Source organism: Schistocerca gregaria, chromosome 1 (assembly GCF_023897955.1).
Source record: "Schistocerca gregaria isolate iqSchGreg1 chromosome 1, iqSchGreg1.2, whole genome shotgun sequence".
Lineage (NCBI taxonomy): Eukaryota > Metazoa > Arthropoda > Insecta > Orthoptera > Acrididae > Schistocerca > Schistocerca gregaria.
The window spans coordinates 1205651277-1205674587 of record NC_064920.1 but is presented as its reverse complement, the minus strand read 5'-3'; the positions used below and the strand labels follow the sequence as shown (position 1 = coordinate 1205674587).

The window sequence follows — 23311 nt, the reverse complement described above, 5'->3', positions numbered from 1 at the left end:
GTTTGTTGCGGCCTCCCACGAATTCCTCTCTCGTGCCAACCTCTTCATCTCAGAGTAGCACTCGCATTCCAAGTCTCCAGTTACCTGCTGCATGTATTCCTTTCTCGGTCTTCCTCTACGGTTTTTACCCTCTGCAGCTCCCTCTAGCACCACAGAAGTTAGTCTCTCAGATTTTAGCAGATGTCTTGCATGCTTCTTGTCCGTATAACCTCCACCCAGCACCGGGTCGAGAATATTTTTCCATACACGTGACGCATCATTTGGTGCCCCTACTCCCGCTTCTCCCTTCCCCCTCCCCTAGTCACCCCTCCCCCTTTTCTATTGTTCACGTTCATCCGGGCCAGTTGTTCGTATTAATTGTTGTACACACTGTACAAAATCTGGGATATTATACATGTAAACCTCACGTATAAGGCAGCCCTGGCGCCTCTCTTAGATTGTGTTGCATATGCCTTAAACCGACTCTGCCTCCACCCACATTAATTCACAGCAACTATCCATTTCAGTTTCACTACAAGACAAACTACTGTTCTAACAGCAAGAAACGCACCACAAAGAACTGAATTTAATCTCCAGAATGAGATTTTCACTCTGCAGCGGAGTGTGTGCCGATATGAAACTTCCTGGCAGATTACAACTGTGTGCCGGACCGAGACTCGAACTCGGGACCTTTGCCTTTCGCAGGCAACTGAATTTAATCTGTTATTTCTGAACAATTTTGAGTCCTTAGTAATAGCCAAGCGAGGTGGCGCATTAGTTAGCACACTGGACTCGATCCGGGAGGACGACGATTCAAGCCTGCGTCCGTTCACCCTGATTTAGATTTTCCCTAATTTTCCTAAATCGCTTCAGGCAAATGCCGGGATGTTTCGTTTAAAAAGGCACGGCCGACTTCCTCCCCCATCCTCCTCTCATCCGACGGGACCGATGACTTTGCCAGTTGGTCCTCTCCGACAAATCAACTAGGCAACCTGAGTAAAAACTTTGGCTTAAGCCATCTTTCAGTACCTACAGCGATCTGAGCATCAGTGCTTTCTATTACCACTTGGAGCTCTGGTTCTTCACCAACACAGCTACGACAGTTTACATCTGCGTTGTCGGTTGTTGCCAGGTCTACCCTCGTCCTGCGTTTTCCCTGCACCCTTTGAGGCTGAAGCCGTGTTCGTATATCCCCAAGACCCCCAACCTAAAAGTAGGCATGACAGCAGGCATGGAACGAATTGAGAGACGCGCTGCGACGATCGTAACAGGTCGGTACAGCCCAAACGAAAGCGTGACAGAAATGCTCTGCGAACTTAATGGGGATCCTCGGAAGAAAGTCGGCGCACTCGTAGTTCCCGCGAAACCCTGTTAGGTAAACTGAGAGAGAAAGAGCGCGCCAACATTATGCTGCCACCAGGTATACCTCGCGTAGGCGTCATGAGAGAAACGTAATCGAGATTACGGCGCCTACAGAAGCATATAGGCAGTCATTTTTCCCTCGTTTCGTTCGCGCATGTAATGGACAATAGAATATCTTTTAGTCTACTCGGGTTTACTGCCGAATCCTGAAGTCGGTGTGATTCGATATTTCGGTAAACCATCTGCCCGCTGTCTCGAGGAGAGACACTGCTGATGCTGAGTCCCCTTGAAATGCCAAAAGACTGGAAACCGTAGTCTTATACACTGAAGCGACAAAGAAACTTGTATAGGCATGCGTATTCAAATACAGAAATATGTAAACAGGCAGAATACGGCACTGCAGTCGGCAACGCCAATATAAGACAACAAATGTTTGGTGCAGTTGTTAGATCGATTACTACTGCTGCAATGGCGGGTTATCAAGATTTAAGTGAGTTTGAACGTAGTGTTACAGCCGGCACACGAGCGATGGAACACAGCATCTCCGAGGTAGCGATGAAGTGGGGATTTTCCCGTTCGACCGTTTCACGACTGTACCGTATCAAGAATTCGGGAAAACATCAAATCACCGATATCGCTGCTGCCGGAGAAATATCCTGCAAGATCGGGACCAACGACGACTGAAGAGGATCGTTCAACGTGACAATAGTGCAACCCTTCCGCAAATTGCTGCAGATTTCAATGGTGGGTTATCAAAAAGGTTCAGCGTGCGAACCATTCAAGAAACATAACCGATATGGGCTTTCGGAGCTGAAGGCCCACTCGTGTACCCTTGATGACTGCACGACACAAAGCTTTACACCTCCCCTGCGCCCATCGGCATCGACCTGGGACTGTTGATGACTGCCAACATGTTACCTGGTCGGACGAATCTCGTTTCAAACTGTATCGGACGTGGACGGGTATGGAGACAACCTCATGAATCCATGGACCCTGGACGTGTGCAGGGGACTGTTCAAGCTGTTTGAGACTCTGCAATGATGTGGGGTGTCTGCATTTGGAGCGATATGGGACGCTTGATACGTGTAGATACGACTCTGACCGGAGACACGTACGTTGGCCTCCTCTCTGATCACCTGCATCCATTCATGTCCATTGTGAAGTCCGACGGACTTGGGCAATTCCAGCAGGACAGCGCGACACCCGACACGTCCAGAATTACTGCGGAGTGGCTCCAGGAACACTTTTCTAAGTTTAAACGTCTTCACTGGCCACCAAGCTCCCCAGATGCGGACATTATTGATTATATCTGGGATGCTTTGCATAATGCTGTTCGGAAAAGATCTCCACCCCCCTCGTACTCTTACGGATTTATGGACAGACCTGCAGCATTCATGGAGTAAGTTCCCTGCAGCACTGCTTCAGACATTAGTCGTGTCCATGCCACGTCGTGTTGCGGCACTTCTGCCCGTCGCAGGGGATCTACATGATATTAGTCAGGCGTACCAGTTTCTTTCGCTATTCTACATCGTACATGGCGCATGCGCTGTCTCAAAACTTGGCCTGTGGCGCCGTCCGTAGTACACACCGGCGCCAGTGTTGTGTGGCAGTCAAAGACTATCCTAGCCATAGGAGCTGGCACACTTGGTGTCAGTGTTTAAAGAGAACGGATACGCGGAGAAGCTGGTTCATCTGCCTGTGGAGTTAGCACCATTACCGGAGCTGCTTGGAGAGGAGTGTAGGTAGATCTGTGGCTTTTGTTCCTTGTGGTGGAAGTATGTCCTTTAAGACTGGAAGATTTCTAAGGAGTTTCGACGTTTGAAGAATATCACGACAATTGCGACATAAAGTCGCGTAGGAAGCAGGCGACCTTGTGACCTTTATATCTTCGTGCAGCAAGGTGGTTAAGCCCTTAACGTAACATATTTCTAGCAATAAAGTTATATTTCTGAAGCACAACCTTTTGATTATTGAGCACTCTAGCCTTTACACGGAGGTGAAAAAAGTCACGTGATGCCTGTTAATATCGTGTTGGACATCTTTTTGCCCGGCGTATTGCAGTATCTCGATGTCCCCTGCAGCAGTACTGAGCCACTCTGCCTCTATAGCTGCCCATAGTCGCGGAAGTTTTGCCGTTGCAGGCTGTTGTGCACGAACTGGCTTCTCTATTACGTCCCATAAATGTTCGAAGGGGTTCATGTGGGGTGATGTGGCTAACCAAATCGAACTGTCCAGAATTTTCTTTAAGTGGTCGAGAACAACTGTGGTCCGGTAACATGACATCGTTGTTTGGGAACATGACGTCTACGAATGGCTGCAAATGGTCTCCGAGTTGCCGAAAATAACGATTTACAGACAATGATGGGTCCAAAGGTCCTCGAACATTCCATGTAAACACAGCCCACAAAATTGCAGCGAAATGCAGGAAGATCTGCAGCGGATAGGCACTTGGTGCAGGGAGTGGCAACTGACCCTCAACATAGGCAAATGTAATGTATTGCGAATACATAGAAAGAAGGATCCTTTATTGTATGATTATATGATGGCGGAGCAAACACTGGTAGCAGTTACGTCTGTAAAATATCTGGGAGTATGCGTGCGGAACGATTTGAAGTGGAATGATCATATAAAATTAATTGTTGGTAAGGCGGGTGCCTGGTTGAAATTCATTGAGAGAGTCCTTAGAAAGTGTAGACCATCAACAAAGGAGGTGGCTTACAAAACACTCGTTCGACCTATATTTGAGTATTCCTCATCAGTGTGGGATCCGTACCAGGTCGGGTGGACAGAGAAGATGCAAATAAGAGCGACGCGTTTCGTCATAGGGTTACTTGGTAGGCGTGATGGCGTTACGGAGATGTTTAGCAAACTGAAGTGGAAGACTCTGCAAGAGAGGCGCTCTGCATCGCGGTGTAGCTTGCTGTCCAGGTTTCGAGAGGGTGCGTTTCTGGATGAGGTGTCGAAAATATTGCTTCCTCCTGCTTATACCTCCCGAGGAGAATGTAAAGTTAGAGAGATTCGAGCGCACACGGAGGCTTTCCGGCAGTCGTTCTTCCCGCGAACCGTACGCGACTGGAACAGGAAAGGGAGGTAATGACAGCGGCACGTAAAGTGCCCTCCGCCACACACCATTGGATGGCTTTCGGAGTATAAATGTAGGTGTAGATGTAGAATTATGCAACCCCCACCAGCTTGCACAGTACCACGTTCGCAACTTTGATCCACTGCTTCGTGGTGACTACGCCACACTCGAACCGTGCGATCAGCGGAAATTGGTTCACAGTTTTCCATTCGTCTGGGTTCCAACCGAATGATGACGAGCCTAAGAGAGGCGCGGCAGGCTCGCGCCAGTCATCTGCTGCTGTAGCCCATTAACCCCGAATTTCGCCGCTCTGTCCTAACGGATACGTTGCTCCACCGTACGTTGCACATTGTTTCCTTCATTACTTAAACGAGGAACACTGCACGGAATTTAACGAGAACCTGATAGTTGCCGCTACGGCCGGTTTTTGGGACAGTGTTTATTAGCAGTCAGTTGAAATTATTTGCAGACATTTGATTACTACAGACCTGGGTTCTCCTCCTAGCGGGACGTGAAGTCCTGTATTATCCTGCATCAAAGCACAACGGACTTCGATGCGCCCCGAGTGGTTGAGAGGTAACCTTCCATTGGATACGTTGTCGGGGTCGGTGCCTACTACGGTAGTCGCACAAGCCCAGCCTTGGGGGCAGCGCTGGTGATGGATGGCGCATGCGCCGTGGACGGTGCGGGGACTTGCATAGGACGACGGTTGCCACCGTTGGCATTAGTTTCCAGCTGGACTTAGCAACATCAGCGCCTCTCTTGAAGTTAGCCGACAGTGGATAGCTCAAATATCGAGGATGTAGGATGTGCTAGCAAACACGAGGAGACTACCGAGAACTATTAAGCGGGGAAAGCGTAAGTAGGCATGCAAATAGGTAGTATTTTTGCGATGTAACCAGTGCCAATATACGTTGATTTCTTTAAAGTCAGTACCTCCATTTGACTGTTGTTTATGTGCAGTGTTACATTTACACTTACACGGTCATGATTTCGGCTTCAAAGTGCCATTATAAAGTGTTTTAAGTGTTATATAGTGCCTAAGATGGCATACTCTCGTATCTAAAATACACTGTTAAACACACTGTCTGAGGGCATGGTTCTAATGGTTCTAATGGCTCTGAGCACTATGGGACTCAACTGCTGTGGTCATCAGTCCCCTAGAAGTTAGAACTACTTAAACCTAACCTAACTAACCTAAGGACATCACACACATGCCCGAGGCAGGATTCGAACCTGCGACCGTAGCAGTCGCACTGTTCCGGATTGCGCGCCTAGAACCGAGAGACCACCGCGGCCGGCCCTGAGGGCATGTGTCTAACAGTGCATTTTAAATACACAAGTATGCCATCTGAGGCACCACATAACACTTAAAACACTTTGTAATGGCACTTTGAAGCCCAAATCATGATCGTGTAAGTGTAAATATAACACTACAAATAAACAACAGTCTAATGGCAGTACTGAATTTAAAAAAAAATAAATTATGACTGGGGCCCCGTATTATGAAAAAATTATTAAACATACATTGACTTGCGAAATGTTTATACAGATGTAGCTGTAGAATGCGCGAGATAAATGAAAATCGTTACCGTAGGTGAAGTACTGTAGTAAGGGCCGGCATCAAGTTATTTATAACATTTTTCTGTTACGGAGCTTGGGATAAAAATCTGCTAGTATGGAGCAGCCACTGGGGAACCCCTGCTAGAGACAGAGTGAGCACGTATCTTGCATCTGTGAACTCAGCTAGGTTCAGGGACGGCGCAGACTGCGAGGTGATGATTGGCTTTCGTGCTTTATCTTTCTCGTTCTCCTCCCCCACCCCGGCTGCAGGAATGAAGCGACGAATCCAACTGGAGCGAGCGGCGACGGCCCACCCGCGAGAGGAATGGCCAGCACGTGGGGGACCTGACCCGCGCACGCCCACACCCTCCGAGCGTCGAACTTCCGCGGGGTTTGCGCGCCGAGCTGCACTGCGCGCCCCGAGCTACGGCCCAAGTCTCGGGAAGCAATTTTCCCCCGCCGAGAAGGCGGGCGATTATCCATTCAGTTTGCCGACGTGAGTGACTGCTGCAGGTTCAAAGTCAGCCCGGTCGCCGGAATTACTGCGACAGCGACTTTACTTCAGCACTAACAACTGGCACGGGGCAAGTTACTACGTCGCTGATAAAGAACGAATTCAGGAAGGAAATAACAAGGGATGGTGTGTGTGCTGTCACTTTATACTAAAGAAGGAAGTAATAAGGGATGGTGTGTGTGCTGCCATTTTATACTAAAGGAAGTGAAGAACGCCTCATTGCGAAAAAGAAACAAAAAAATGCCAGTTTTTCGGCAGCAAACTAACTGCTCACCTGTTTGTTACCAGGTCATGTAGCCAGGCAGTATGGTCTCACTTTAATAACAATTGACCGTGCTGCTAGAAGGATCACGATACGCTGTACATTTAATTTTTCCGTGTCCTAACGTTACATTTACTCTGAATGACTGATAACAATGTTCAGAGTCGTACATTCGGTATTTCCATTGTGCGAAGACAGGGTTTGGACAAAAGTCGGACTATAAAGTCTGCTTCGTCACTACTTTGGCTGCTGCTATCCTAAAGTTTAGTTATAGGAATCATCTTTTTTCACCCTTTACCGTCTAGCGAATATTCTTGTGGTCATGGAGTTGGATTTTCCAGACAATTCGGCTCTCTACGTGCTGCTCGTCGGGATAAATACTCACATATACTCTACTTGAAATAAGCGTGCACGACCTTTGACACCTTTAAATCACTTGTCTCTCGCTCTCTCCTCTTTTCCAACTAACTGCTAGACATGTGTTCTAAATGATAACGAAAGGGAGGTCGGTATCTCGAAGCTCTAAACTGAAATAAAGTATCTCGGCCTCATGTGGATTGTACTCGATGCAGCAGTGAATACGACACCAGTTCCGTTTAGCATATTCACTCTTCACCCCTGTCATCAATGAAAGTTGTCGATCTTCATCACCAATGTCAGTGACAGCTCTGATACGTGTTCACCCGCAACATCAATGACAGTTTCAGTGTTCAATGTGCACCTTTGACCTCACTGACATTGCTCATAGTCGATATTCATCTCAATGATAGTTCTATGGTCAATTTTACCTTCGACACCGGTGACTACTTATATGTTCGATGGTCACCCCTGATATTTATGATAGTTCCAATGTTTGACGTTCAGATACATCACTGTGCCAGAATGAGATTTCCACTGTGCAGCGGAGTGTTTATAGAACCTCTCCGACGAACCTTGCAGAACTTTCAGGAGTGCTAGTTCTGCAAGGTTCGCAGGCTTCTGTAAAGTTTGAAAGGTTGGAGACGAGGTACTGGCAGAAGTAAAGCTGTGAGGTCGGGGCGTGAGTCGTGCTTGGGTAGCTTTGTAGAGCACTTGCCCGCGAAAGGCAAATGTCTCGAGTTCGAGTCTCGGTCCGGCACACAGTTTAAATCTGCCAGGAAGTTTCAACATCACTGTGAGCTGCCATAGCCATTGTCGATCTCTGACATCAATGAGAGCTCCAGTATTCGGAGTGCAGCTCTTATGTCAGTAACAGTTTCTGTATTGGGTGTTCACTGCTACGGTGGCAGGTTCGAATCCTGCTTCGGGCATGGATGTGTGTGATGTCCTTAGGTTAGTTAGGTTTAAGTAGTTCTAAGTTCTAGGGGACTGATGACCACAGATGTTAAGTCCCATAGTACTCAGAGCCATTTTTGTATTGGGTGTTCACTTCCGATATCAATGTCAGTCCCCATAGTCTGTGCTGATCTGCCACTTAAATGAGAGTTTCAGTAGTCGATATTTATCTCCAACGTCAGCGATAGCTCTGCTCCAGCCTTCACCTGCGACGTCAGAGATAGTTCCAGTCTTCAATGTTTGCCTTGACATTCAATGCGAGTTTCCATAGTCTATGTTCAGCTTCAACACGAAAGAAGTTGGAGTTTTCGATGTTCATTTCTGGCATCAGTGACAGTTACAGTATTTTATGTTCACCTCCGACACTAGTGCCAGTACACATAGTTGGTATACACCTGCCACATCATTGATTGTTAGACTTGTTGATGTTCACCTCTGGCATCAGTGACAGTTGCAGTGTTGCGTGTCACTGACGGATGTTCGCCTGAGTGAGGAGACGCTTGGCGCGGTGTCGCAGGCGCTGGTGTACCGGGACGGCGGGAACCTGGTGTCCGGCTCGCTGGACGCGCTGGTGCAGCACGTCGTCCCCACGGCCGACTACTACCCGGACAGGGCCTACCTGTTCGCCTTCCTGCTCAGCTCGCGGCTCTTCATCAAGCCGCACGAGCTGCTCGGCGAGGTGTGCGCCATCTGCGAGCAGCAGCAGAAGCTCGGCGAGAAGCACCCGGCGCACAAGGTGAGGCCGGCCTGCCGCTGCGTCTTACACACTCACGCTGCGCCTCATAACCGAAACAGGAAAACTCGCCGTATCCATGTAACACTGCCGCCTGCCACTATTATACCACAACCACAAATTATTTTTATTAAAGCAATTACAGTATAAAGAACAGAGCGGTGTTACTCTCTGAAAGGAATTAAGTTGTTAACGGAAGTGAAAGTTACAATCGCGTAAATATTTCAACTGTAACAAACAATAGTTTACCTATCTGCAGTGTCCAATTGATAATAACAACGGTCGACAGCCTAATTAGGCATAAGAATGAGTAACATTCTTGTTCAAGGAACTGAAAATAAGTAACTTCAATGTGCCATCACAGCCTATACGAGAGTGCAATGAACTCTGGCACCCGCATACGTTCACGTTAAGGTTGGAGCTGACAGAGCAGAACAAACTATTTGCATTTAATTTAATTGATAACGAAACACACTATTACCTCGAGGACTTAGCCAAACTGAATGATCTCAATAATGTTACTATTAATATTCACTGTAGATTCGTAAATTGGACATACGCTCAATTTTAATTTTTAAACATATTCCTATCTGACATGAAATATGGATAATATTCACAGCAAAAATAATTATTGTGCACATGTTAATTCTCGCACTAGTAAACACCTTTCTACTTGGAATGAAAATTAAATGGAGTTCACTAACAAATTACTCCTCACTGTCTTTTGAATAAAGAAGTTACTGTTTTCATAGATAGTGGTCGTTCTATTAATCGTTATCTAGCATGAGCACAACAGACAAACTGGGGTTCCTGTGACACCATTTATATTCACTTCTAATACACAAGAGGAACCCAATATTGTACAGAACGTGACAGGAATAGTAAGAGTAATTGAAACTCTCTATAATTAAGTAACTTTTGAGCATTTGGACTACTTTCAATGGAGGGCCTTAATCTTGACCACTGTAGTAGAGCAAAATAAATGCACTTTCATTACATTAGTGAAACAAGCACTTGGCAAGCATGAACATATAACTCTCAACAGTTGCAGTTCAGAACTTTTACTGCTGTGAAACACAAAATTGAGATATTTGTAAGAGCCTTTCAACAAATAATATTAATTTTAGCACACTCTGTTGCCATATTAATTGTAATGTGCTTTCAATAAAGCACACTCGATAAGCAGTTTAGCATGGGAGGGAACCTAATTGGATATGTGACTGAGGATAAATCACGGTAGGTACAAGAGTTCACTTAAAATTTACCTTATATTTGAGTGAGCTATGACATCCTATGAGCTGATCCTTCAGTGTAAATTACTATAGTGCTCCATTACAGTGGTTGCGCTACGTGCTGGCGATTGCATGTTGGTAGGTGGATTTGCAGGTAGTATTGCCGGACTCAGTCATTTTTTGGTGGCGATGATAGATATCAATTCCAACATAATTCTAGCTAGTTACTGCATCCATCTGAGGCTTTGGCACATTGGAAAACGGCACAAAAAGCACCTATCGGCACCAGCAAAATTCACAACCTTTTCGTGAGCTGTTGGTGATCCCCGAATGACTGTTTGTCCCACCTTTCTATCCATGCCAACCACATTTTGCGCGCGCTACACAGTTCCGTTCCCGAGGGGAACCACCCCACCTTTTACACACAAAATAACTAAGGACGCTAAGTCAAGGTCAGCAGTTTACATAACAGCAATCAAAAATATTAAATGAAACAGAACATTTCCACATATTGACATTTCTACAAAAAATATTTTAAAAACATTATGCAACCTGAAAGATAACCAAAGAGATTATGCGAGAAAGACAAAACATATCATTAGCTCATATTGTGCATATTACAGAGATTTCACTTCCGGCAATCTAAAAGACATCAAAGTTTTCAACTGAGAAAAGATTATACATGTATTATACAGTATTAAATTAATAATAATTACAAAAGCTCAACGTCATAATCTTGAATAAACAAAAGGCAGGATAAATCAGTACAGTATTAGAGCTATGGTGTTACATCCTCACGTTGTACTCTGGAGCTACACTCGTAGGGGCACACTTTGACTTTCAGGTTCCGTCTAGCAAACGCTGTAAGTGCCCTTATATTTATCTCCATGTTAATGAAAATACATATCTGTACTAGGTAGCGTTATCCACACATGAAAGGCGGAAGCTTGTTCGTGAAATTACTTCTTTACTAGACGAAATGTTGCTAATGTAGACTCACTATCAGGTTGCGTCTAATGATTAACTGATGACAAGGTCACTGAACAAAAAAGTTAGTCTCCCTTAGAGAACTCATTACAAGCATCATTTAATACCGTGCTGAACATCTCCCGCTTCTCCCGGTGCTGCGGCGCTGTGGACTTAGTTTTGGCAGACAACCACTTTCGGTAACTTCGCGAACAATGGTCCGCCAAACTCTACGCTCTGGCTCACCCTCACCTCCCTAGGCTTATGTAGCCCCCTTTCAACATGCTTTAGCCAATAAATGGCCTTTCTCTAAAATTAATCCTAATCATTCCATAACGCCCACCGCCTGCCCATACTCCCGTCCTGTACACAGCCACATATCCTTCTACCTCACTGAACTTCTCTGTGGTCGCCTTTTTGTACCTGTGAGTAATGGCCTCTTGTGAGGTGACCGACTCTAGATGTCCACTGCAAGAAATTCTTGTCGCAGTGTTTTCTCGCTGACAGGTTAGGACGCTACTTTATTCATTGTCTGCAGCAATTCTTTTCTGATTAGAAAGGCGATTTTGATTCCGAAGCCGCAAAGCAGTCTTCGGTTCCTGCTCCCTCCGTTGTTCATCTCTCAAATGAACCGCTGGCTACGAAGACAACATTTTGGCACAAACGATTAAAGGCAGGCCAGCTTAGGGAATTGACGGGAAGCACAGGCGGCTGTTTTCTGTGGTGAGTGTACTGGGAAGTTTGTACAACGCCACTACTGATGTGTGTGCCGGAGGGGCGGCTGTTTAGAGCGATACCTGGAAGGTGCGGCTAACTGTTGCGAATAAAAACTTTTGATTTTCTTTGTGGTTATCATTTCGCGACCGATCGGACCTTACTTTCCGAACAGCACTCGGTCTTCGTAATAATAAAAGTTGCGGTCGCGAGCTATATTTGTTATACTAATAGGAATTCCGTGAAAATGTTAAAATACAAGAACGCCGTCGCGAGACACTCGTTTCGCAGACGTGCTGCACTCGCGCTCTCTCTCTCGTCCGGCCGGCCGCCGGCTCTCTCTCTCGTCCGGCCGGCCGCCGGCTGATCGTCGGCGCGCCAGCCCCGGGCTACACGGCCGCCAGCGAGGTACACGTGTTGTGCGGTCAGCGGAACGCCCCTGCGCGCAGGTTAATGCTGCCGCCGCCCGCCGCCTCGGTCGCCGTTAGTCGCACCAACTGCCCCGCGGACCGCACACTGCACTTCGTCAGAAAGTGTGCCTTAGGTCTCTTACGTTTTTCTTTTGACGCTGGCTACCCGTGGACGAAGCAAACTGACCTTTTTCTTTTTTCCACTACTACGTACAGGGTGACAATTATTGAACTATACGAGAAAAACGTAAATTAGTTACAAACTACAGCGTGCACACACTTTATTCAACATGTAAACATCACTAAAGATACTCGGATTTAGGTTATGACGTGTTCGATATACCTGCCATCATTGGCGATGATGTTGCGCAGACGAATAGCGAAATTCTGCATGACCAGCTGAAGTTTCGGAAATCGATGCTGTCGATGACCTCCTGAATGCCTGTTTTCAGCTGAGCAATGGTTTTGGGGTTATTGCTGCACACCTCGTCTTTAATGTAGCTCTACAAAAAGGAGGCGAATGTGTTCAGATCCGGAGAATATGGCGGCCCAATCTACGCCCCCCTGGGTACCCCACAGCCAGAAAGCGGTCCAGTAAGTGCTCCTCCAGGACACCAAACACTCTCCTGCTTCGATGGTGTCGAGCTCCGTCTTGCACGAACCACATCTGGTCGACATTAGAGTCACTTTGGATAATGGGGATGAAATCATCTTCCAAAATCTTCACGTACCGCTCGGTAGCCACCGTGCCATCAAGGAATATCGCACCGATTATTCTGTGACAGAACACTGGTCACCACACAGTCATCGGAGAGAGTGGAGAGATTTCTCGATCACGAAATGCGGATTTTCAGTTCCCAAAATGCGCCAATTTTGCTTAGTGACGAGCCCATCCAAATGAAAGTGGACATCTTGGTTAAACCAAACCATACGCGCACACTAATTCCTATCATGCCGCCAATCTGAAGTTCCATGTAGTTCAATAATTGTCACCCTGCAGTTTCTGTTGTAGAGCTTTTTCCAATTGTGTGGCCGGCCGAAGTGCCCGAGCGGTTCTAGGCGCTTGAGTCTGGAACCGCGCGACCGCTACTGTCGCAGGTTCGAATCCTGCCTCGGGCATAGATGTGTGTGATGTACTTAGGTTAGTTAGGTTTAAGTAGTTCTAAGTTCTACGGGACTGATGATCTCAGATGTTGAGTCCCATCGTGCTCACAGCCATTTTAACCATTTGAACCAAATGTGTGTTTGAAAATGGCTCTGAGCACTATGGGACTTAACGTCTGAGGTCATCAGTCCCCTAGAACGTAGAACTACTTAAACCTAAGGACATCACACACACCCATACCCGAGGCAGGTTTCGAACCTGCGACCGTAGCAGTCGCGCGGTTTCAGACTGCAGCGCCTAAAACCGCTCGGCCATAACGGCCAGCGTGTGTTTAGAATGTGCATCGATACAATAAGGTAAAATACAGAACAACTTCAGGATATAAAGACGAAAGAAGTATTTAGTTAAACCTCTGAGGATGGGTAGATCCCTTGGTGGATAAAGTTTCGCTGTCACAGCATATCGAGAAAGAGTAGGTGCAAGGTTGAGGTAAAATGTTGGCACAAGCACTACAGGGTATAAGAACTGATAATGACGATAGGGTGCTTGATGTGCAGGGTGCAGAAATGTACGGAATCGGAAAATGGTCATTTTAATAGATAACAGAGAGTGGAGGAATGAGTAAGCTTTATACAGAATCATTGGATAGACTCTACTGGTAGAGTATTGTGGAGGAATGCAGCAAACATGTCCATCATCGAGTAGCTGTGCAAGATCCAGAAGACATGGAATATAGCATATTGAGTCAAAAGTAAATGCTAGCATGTCAGGTGCATATTATTTTGAGTCTCAAAATATCTAGCCAATCTCATCTCTCAATTGGTAGCACCCAGATGACAGTGCGAAATTGTTTGAACATGTAGTCTTACAGAATTTGTTTCTTTTATGAGTAGTTAGATGAAGACATTGCAAAGGAAGACTAAGGAACGTCGTATTGAAAGATGTGAATCTCATAGTGGGCCGCTTTCCAGCACCTTTCTGAACATGGTCATTTTCTCGTAAGGTCGCGTTATTTAGTTGCCTTCCAGGCGCGCTGCAGCGGCGGCTGTACAACGACGTGCGTGGTGTTGTGTGTTGCAGGAGCGGCTGAGTCGGTTCGTGCCGCGGCTGGTGCAGCTGCTGGGCGAGTGGAGCGAGACGTTCCCGTACGACTTCCGCGACGAGCGCGTGATGGCGCACGTGCGTGCGCTCACGCAGCAGTGCGTGACGGCGGAGCCGGGCGTGCGGCGCGACGTGTCGGCGCTGCTGCAGGCGCTGCTGCACCGCCTCACGCAGCTCGAGGCGTACGAGGAGCGCCTGCGCTCCATGGCGCAGGAGGGCGCCGCCGGCTCCGTCGAGGCGCTCAGCCCGGTGAGTGCCGGGGTGCCGGCGCGCTGCACGTGCCGCCCAGCTGCAGGTGCTCGCAGGTGGCGGGCGCTGCAAGTTGCAGGTGTCAACACGTTACTGGCGCTGGCAATTTACGTGTGTCCGCAAGCTGAAGGTTATGTCGAATTACAGACGTTGGTAAGCTGCAGGTATGGACAAGTTGCAAGCGTTGTCAAGCTGCAGGAATTGTCAGGTTGCAGGAGTTGTCAGGTTTCAGGCGTTGTCAATTGTCAGACGTTGTCAATTTGCAGGCGTCGACAAGGTGCAGACGTTGTCAAGGTGCAGACGTTGTCAGTTTGCAGGCGCTGTCAAGATGCAGGCGTTTATGAGCTGCAGTCATTGACCACTTGCATGTGTCAGCAAGCAGCAAATGTTGTCAATTTACAAGCGTTCTCAAGTTGCATGCAACGGCAATCTACGGGTGTTGGCAAGCTACTGACGTTGCCAAGTTGAAGGTGGCGTCAATTTGAAGGCAGTGGCGAATTGCGAATGTTGGTAAGCCGAAGCTTTTGCCAACCTGCAGGAACTGCCGAACTTCAAGTTGTTTGCAGGTGGTAGCGAGCTGTAACGTCAGCCACTATAACGCGGAATGTTTATCTTTCTGGAGAATGAAACGGATCCATATGATGACAATGAAAATGACGAATTTTACTCCATTTTTACTCGGGCACAGTGCGATTAGAGCACCGGAAATTTTTTACAAGTGGATGTCACTACCATAAACTCTGAGGCATGATTAATTAAGAGTTTATCTGTGAATTTATGCCTCTGAGTCGAAGTGAAAGCGGCTCTGGGACATACTTCAGTTTCCTTGAAATGTCGCACACGACACACAGTATGATCAAACCTATGCCATACATACACGTGCTGCTAAAGGTGGACGCTGAACCAGATCGTACTCTCTCACTTACAGAACCAAACACATTATACTGTACAGACGCATGTTCATCTTAAAATAATACATGTTAATAATTATTTAAAACTAAACTTACCAAATTCTTTACGAGGTAACCTATGGTTCACTCGACCTGCAGTGCCATGTTGGACAGTGAAATCTGATGAATTAATACGTTAATACTCGAATTAGATCACCAAAATGGTTCTCTCTTTACGACAGTGCAAAGAAAATTTACAATCCGTCTCATTTTATAATAATTTATTTACTAACTATGAGGGTGTCATGCGGTAAGCATATCCATGTTTGCGCCAAGCAGTACATTTTTTGTGACAGAGAAACATGGTAATAGCGATTTGGGGTATTAAAGGGAGAGGAAAAAGTGTTGCTCCTCGGACAGGAAGAAACACGCAGAACCGATCCCTCCACCTGTTTTCTCCGTAAGAAACTGAGGCCGAGGCGTCCCAATGTGAGTTATGCTGGGTGAGCACAGCCGGTTCCTTATTACACAAAAAGTGTTCCTGAGGAAGTGTGCTAGATACAGCTATGAGGATTTTTGCGAATGTGGTGTAACTCACTCACCTTTTGACAGATATACCTCCATATATACTGCGTTTGTTGTCCGTAGAACGTCAAGGCAGTGCTCATCCTCTCTCCATGCCTTCTCCATGACCTTTTCCGTCACCGTCTCCACAGCACCTCGTATTCGTACCATGACAGTTTGCCCAGCGGCACTGTTGAGCGCAACACTCTGTCCTTAACGTAGCCCCATAGATAATATCGAGAGCGGTTACGTCTGGTAAACGTGGTGGCCACGACAGACTGTTGGACTGCCTCTACTGATCTATCTGTCTCGAAATGTTTCATCCAAAAACTGGTGAAAAATAGTCCTCAGTGTGGCAGCGCACCATCTTGCTGAAACACTGTCCACGGTTGAAATTTGAGTTACTGAGGTGCAGCGTGTAGTTTCAACATGAACAGGTAACCGTTACGTAATGGCAGGCTCAGAAAAAAATAATGGTCCAATAATTGTGTTCTGCATTAAGCAACACCACAAATTCACTTTCTCGTTATCTCTTGTTTTCTGCACCAGGATTTGTGGTTTCTTCGACCCCCAGATCTGGACATTATGCTTTATTATTTTTCCCTCGGAGTGAAAAGTCGTTTAATCGTTGAAAGGAACTTTATCAAGGTAGTCATTGTCTGCAGCGATTCGTTCCAGCGTGTTCCTAGCAAACTCAGCGCGTCTGGGCCTATAGTCTGGGTGCAAAACTCGTGGCGATTGCACCTTGTATGCATGGAAACGCAGTCGTTTGTGTCAAATCTTCACCACAGTGCTCTGAGGTATGTGTGCTTCTCTGGAAATACAACGCGTCGATTTTCGCGGGCTGTTTCGAAATGGTCACCAACACTGCCAGTATCTTTAAATTGTTTATAGCATTCCTTCGTTGCCCTTCACATCTGGCGCATCCCGACCACAGGCACTTCGGAACATTTTGCTGGACCGTAGAAAGTGGCCGGGTTTCATGGAATCGCGAAACAGCTCTTGCATTGACGCCATTGTGCTAGCAGAATTCCTATCTTACGCTGCCCTTAACAAGAGAAACGTATCCATAAACAAATTGAGTTAAGCTACCAATAGCAGCAAACCGCATAGCTCACAGTTCCTTAGAAAAAAAATTCTAATCAGGGAAAGAATTTACGCTGCCAACACTAGTGCCACGATCTTACTGGTATACGGGCTCTCTAAATTACCCAGCAGGGTTTCACGGGAACCACATCTTTCTTCCAGCCACTGCCGTTTGCGTTTCACGACCGTTTCTGTTACTATTTCGTAAGGACTCTACCAAGCTGCTAGCGGTGGATGTATTCGTTCGCTTACTTGATAAGGACTCCAAGCTGTTGAGACAGTTATAATCGTGTGCGAGCACACACTTGGCGGAAACAAGCGTTAGTCAAATAGAGAACGAGTGTAACGGCACCCCGCGAGCGGCTTAAGTTGCGCCCTCCACTTCGGAGAGTGTAACGAAGAGCAAGAGAGTGGCTCGTGGAGTGAAGAGAAGGAAGCTTGTTGAGGCGTCGTCCCGCGCAAAGCCCCCACTAAGCCGATACTCCATAATAACCAGCCCGCCTCGCAGCGGCAAATTCTTGTTCCGCCCTTTTTAGGAGAGTGTTTTCATCTCAGGCGTCTCCGTGTATCGCGGATGCTCCGGCGAGCTGGGAACACTGTCGGAGGCAACCACGGGGAAAATGCTGCGTGGCGTAATTTGTGGAAGGCTGGCCGGGCGTGTAAGCTGTGGCGCCGCGTCCTCCAGATAACACGGCAGCCCTAGCTGCCTTCCCGGTCGCAGTGGGCGGCGGGTGTATGGCGCCTCGCTTTCTATCAACTTCACTTCCGTCGAAATGTCAAAAAACCTTTTCACAGAAGTGTTTTACTTACCTAGGTCGCGAACATAGATAGAAATTGCAATATGATGGGTTGACTACTTTCAGTTGTCAAGGCAACCACCATCATATCTGCGAACTAGAACGAAAAACATGGAATTGCCTTAGAAAAATCTTTTTCTTAAAAAGCTTAAAGTGCTTGAAGGAAACACAAATAAGAACCAGTCTCATTTTTGTTCTTACTGTTACTACTACATTTCTAATTCAGTTTGCTTCTTAAACAAGTGCAAGTTATTGCGTGATTTGATAATTATTGGTATATCCAGTTCGTCTTCAGCCAGTGTCTAATATGAGCACAGTACGTTTAAAAATTGTTTTTGTAGTGTAACAATGTGAAGTTGCCTGTGAATCACGTTCATACAATACTTATATTTGATGTTTATTGGGGCCGGCCGGAGTGGCCGAGTGGTTCTCGGCGCTACAGTCTCGAACCACGTGACCGCTACGGTCGCAGGTTCGAATCTTGCCTCGGGCATGGATATGTGTGATTTCCTTAGGTTAGTTAGGTTTAATTAGTTCTAAGTTCTAGGGGACTGATGACCTAAGTAGTTAAGTCCTATAGTGCTCAGAGCCATGTTTATTCGGTACGTTAGATGCGGATATTTTTACCATGAGTAGCAGTTTCTTGCCTTTCTATCTGTGTTTCCTGGAAAAACTTCAGGCTTCAAGATAACGTTGTAAAAAAAGAAAACAAAGAAAAAAAGGGGTGGGGGGCGTTCTCTAAGGCGTTTCTTGTTTCTGTGCTTGTTCACAGATCTGGGGATGGATGCATTGACAACTGTAACTGGTCTAGCCATGACATTTTAATTTTTATATACGTACACGTTCTAGGCAATTAAAACATTTTTTGAAAAAGATTTTTTAAATTTTAGAGAAATACGTAAGATCGCTTTCTCATTTCCTGAAAATGTTAGGGATTACTAACATCACCGACTGATGTGGTGCAGTGGTTACCGCACTGGACTCGCATTCGGGTGGTCGACGATGCAAATTCGCGTCCGGCAGTATTGATTTAGGTTGTCCGTGATTTACCTAAATCGCTTGACGCAAATGCCGGTGAAAGAGGACGGCCTTCTTCCTACCCCATCATTGCGTAATCCGATGAGACGGATGACATCGCTGTTTGGTCCCCTCCCCTAAATCAACCGATCAACCAAGCCTTACTAACTTTGCGTCCGTTCTTAAAATTTCGAGTGTTCTCATACTGAATCACCTTTTATAATTACTTCAGTCAATTGGATTTGCAAGAAGAACACAGGTGACATACAGGACTATAATGCTAAGGCGGACCTTACAAAATGTAGCGATCTGGGGTTTCCACTAAGATACAGCGAGCAATGTAACGAATTTGCTGACTTAAGATAGTAATGTGTCTAGCTGCCGAATTATGACAGCGAATTTTATTTTAAATAGATCTATCTACTTTTTATGATATTAGAGGGAGTCTTCGAAGAGGCCTTCAACAACATGAGATACGTGCTGTTGCTAAATGCTCCGGTATAAATGCTCACTGCCCAGTAAACTTTCATTCCCTGATGTTTCGTCCAGAGCTGCGCTAATTCTCAGCGCCTAACGAGTGGTAAGTCGGACAGCGACATAAATACTCTGAAAAAGAAAGGCTTGGGAGGAGTTTATGTACGATCTGCAGAGATAAAACTTAACTTTCAGCCTGTCATTTGTCCGAGATAAAACTTAACTAACCATTTTGAAGACCTAGTGTCCATACAGTGTGTCGCCTGAGGAATGGTCAGTACTCAGGGATCATTCGAAGGAACGCATACCTTAAGAGCTACGAGCAGTCCATCTTCGATACTATGAAACAGACCACTCTGCTACAAGCTATTTGCTTTTCATATTTTGGGAGAAGGTTGTATGGACCAAAACAAACATCAGCTCTAAAATGCATACTTTAAGAGAGATGAGCACTTCATCTTCGATAGTAGGAAACAAATCACTTCTGCTAGAAGGTATTTGCTTTCCATGTTTCGAAAAGACCAAATCAAGAAAAAATTGTCTAATAAACATGGGCTCTAAAATGCATACTTTACGTGCTATGAGCACTTGTTCAGTAGAAGAGATGTGGTCCACAGTAGCGAGGATGAACCATTGCTCATAGCTCTTAAAATGATAGCTTTAGCGTCCTTGCTTACTGGACATTTTTCTGCTTTTGGTTCATACTACCACCTCTGAAAGTTGCCTGCCCTTCAGTGTCGTACCGGTGCATTTATTGCATCGACAGAGGTAACAGAACGATTTTCGGTAAAGACTTTCGACTAGGTGGTTTCAGGAGCAGGGTCCCTTACCCCAGATTGACACATTCACCCTTCTTCATCATCCCTGAAAATTGGTAATTCATGGCGAAATAACTCTATATCTGAACCTACCATTTTTAATAGAGTTATGTGGAACGCATTCGTATGATTAATTAGGAGAAGAAATTGTCCAGATTGCAATTAGATGCACTTCATTTGTTTTTTGTCATCGATTTGTGGTAAACAGGGACTCTATAATGCACACTTTAAAAGCTGTGAGCGCTCGTTTAGGACTTAAGTCGCCTGCGACCAGCTTCGCGAAAGAAGCGGCGACACTGTCTGCGCAACCCACCCATTATTTTGCACTCGAGTGCTGCAAAGCTCAGTGTTTGACCCGACACGGCTCGCCCTTCGGCGGGACCGCCTCGCCTCGCCCCGGCACTGTACTGTACTGTGCTGTACAAATCCAACGCCTCTCTCTCTCTCGCTCTCATTTAACACAAAGGAAACGTTTACTAGAATGGGTACGTGACACAGCTAAATTCATAAAGCACTTGGAAAGTAAAATTATATTTCAATAGAATCACGGATAGAAGACGAGTCTCATTTCGAAACAGAAGATATATTCTTCTTTTCATTAACAGGAAACACTGAATAAGTGCTGTCCCTGTAATCTAGAAGACAACCATCTTCATAAAGAAAGCATACAAAGAACATTCAACTTTTACAGACGTAACTTGTCACCCCTTTTCACTTGTTTGCAACAGAAACAAAATTATAGTTATTGTTGATCAACAAATCACTAACGCGTTCCGGATTTAGCTGGCTGACGTCTGCCACGTTAACTTCTCCATAGCGCGCACCTAGATGAATTCTTGGCCTAGTTCTCTGAAACCCTCACTGGAATCATTATTAAAAGGTTTCATATCGTTAGCACACATTGCAACACACTTTGCTGTAATACTATTTTTTATTACTGCCGGTATCCCTGAAGGAGCTGTAACTTTGTGAGGTTTCTTGAAATTGTGTTTCTTTAAATGCGTGGGTCCCTACGGGAAACACAATAGTGTGGAGCAGTTTATGCACGATACAACCCAGTAGACCCACTGTTTTCGTCTTCAACCAACAAAAATGTACTCCATAGTTGGCTTTTTAGACCTTCTGTTTGTTCATTGTGTAAACATTAGTTTCAATCTTACGTCTTACTGCACCGGCTTCCATGCGCTGCATGATTACAGAGAGAGACACACCACAAATGAGAAGCCCGTACTGGCTGCAGTCTCATACGGATAATGACATGCGTAATGTGTCTGAAGTTACGTACTACGTATTCGGTCACGGCATCTATGCTCGGTCACAAAGACTCGTGCGGGCAGCCTATCCAGTTAGGGTGTGCTCGCCCCATCTCGTATTTTGTGCTCGCTTACTCGGTCATGCAGGACTCTATTTTGCACGATAATGCGCGGGCGCATACAGCGCATGCTGTGACAGCTGTGTTCGGTCGATGGGACAGGGAAGTACTGCACCATCCACCATACCCTCCGAACTTAAGTCCCTGTGACTTTGATTTGATTCCGAAGACGAAGGAACCACTTCGTGACATTCGCTTCAGAACTGTTCCAGAGATTCGGCAGACAGTAGACCGCTCCATTCGCACTATCAAGAGAACAGGCTCTGCTAACAGTATACTACGCCTTCCACATCTCTGGCAACGGGTTCTACACAACGCTAGTGACTACTTTGAAGGACAGTAACAGGTGCAAACATGTAACTGTTTTGTATCGGTTGTGAATAAGTACTTTCCACTATTTAAGTTCCAACCATCGTAAATACCGGGTCAAGCGCCAAAAAACGAAAATTTGAGCTATTGGTAAAACTCCACTGTAAACGCCTAGGGCAATAACATGTGGCCCCAGAAGATCAGGAAACAGTTCAAAATGGCTCTGAGCACTATGGGACTCGACATCTGTGGTCATCAGTCCCCTGGAACTTAGAACTACTTAGTAGCGGTCGCGCGGTTGCAGACTGAAGCGCCTAGAACCGGTCGGCCGCTCCGGGCGGCGTTGCAGGAAACAGTGTTTACACGTGTCCCAAGATGGCACTTGTGTCTGACACCAATTTCGGTGTTCAAAGAATGAGAAAGGAAGAAACTAAAATACAATATTGTGGTTCCAACTATTGAGGCTTGCAAGTATCCGGTAGGCGTTGACTGTCATTTCGTAATTACTTGCGTGGATTCATTTATACTCCAGCGAAGACTTAGGTATGTTGATTTAAATATGTTATTATACACACTGTATATACAGATGCGATGGATTTACAAAAAGTGATTTCGACTCCTTCATTAAGGCACCGTGAAATGTACTATTTACGGCAGCTGTCAAATTACAACTTTTGCATTCGTGTTGATGATAATCAGACTGGTCGCATGTTCCTCAGGAATGAGGCCTTATTTGGCAGGGGTGGAAGTGAAACTGATTCCTGTGTTCACAAAGCTTTCATATCGAATCTTACTTGTAAAAAGAAACTGGTAAATGGAGTATCAACTATTGTGGGAAGGACAAAAAAAGGTTGATGATGTTTCTGTGGGTTTACCTGCCAGCAGAGGGTTACTTTACAAGTTTTTGGTGAAATGATACTCTTATATGTCTTGTGATCGTTATTTTGCTCATACTGAGAAATGACAGAAGCTAACTGCGTGTGAAATTCCGAAAGGTTCAGTTCGCCTTATGACTGAATCTACGCAGTTAACACCATTCGTAGTGCCTGTTGTGCAGAAAACAGGTTTTTATGACTGTAAGTCAGCTGCTGAAATATATATGAATTTCACCAAAGTGAATATTTTTGAAAATCACAGTGGATCAGACTGACTGCTGAAAACTATGTGTTCTGCAAGTCCGGTCAACTCTCAGTGCAATTGAAGAGTTCAGGTAACACTGTGCCTTGAAGAGGAACGTGAAGCCTTCTGATCTTCAACAGGTGATGCCTAAAACACTATACTTTGAATCTGGGTTGTCTGAAGGAAAGAATTGGGGTTTAGCTAAAATGCTGAGAATTCTTCCGGGTTGTCGGATGGAACTCCTCAATTCCTGACGTTTCGTACAAGGCTACGTTGGAC

At 45.9% G+C, this 23311-nt stretch overlaps 1 protein-coding gene across 1 annotated transcript in view; it reads left to right on the top strand.

The window, feature by feature from the left end:
• LOC126299008 (ras-GEF domain-containing family member 1B-like) overlaps positions 1-23311 on the top strand; it is a 2459283-nt gene that overhangs the window by 2157573 nt on the left and 278399 nt on the right. The window contains exons 8-9 of the mRNA XM_049990678.1: positions 8594-8812; positions 14317-14586. Of these exons, the coding sequence (XP_049846635.1) occupies positions 8594-8812; positions 14317-14586 (489 nt within the window). The remainder of the gene's footprint in view (positions 1-8593; positions 8813-14316; positions 14587-23311) is intronic.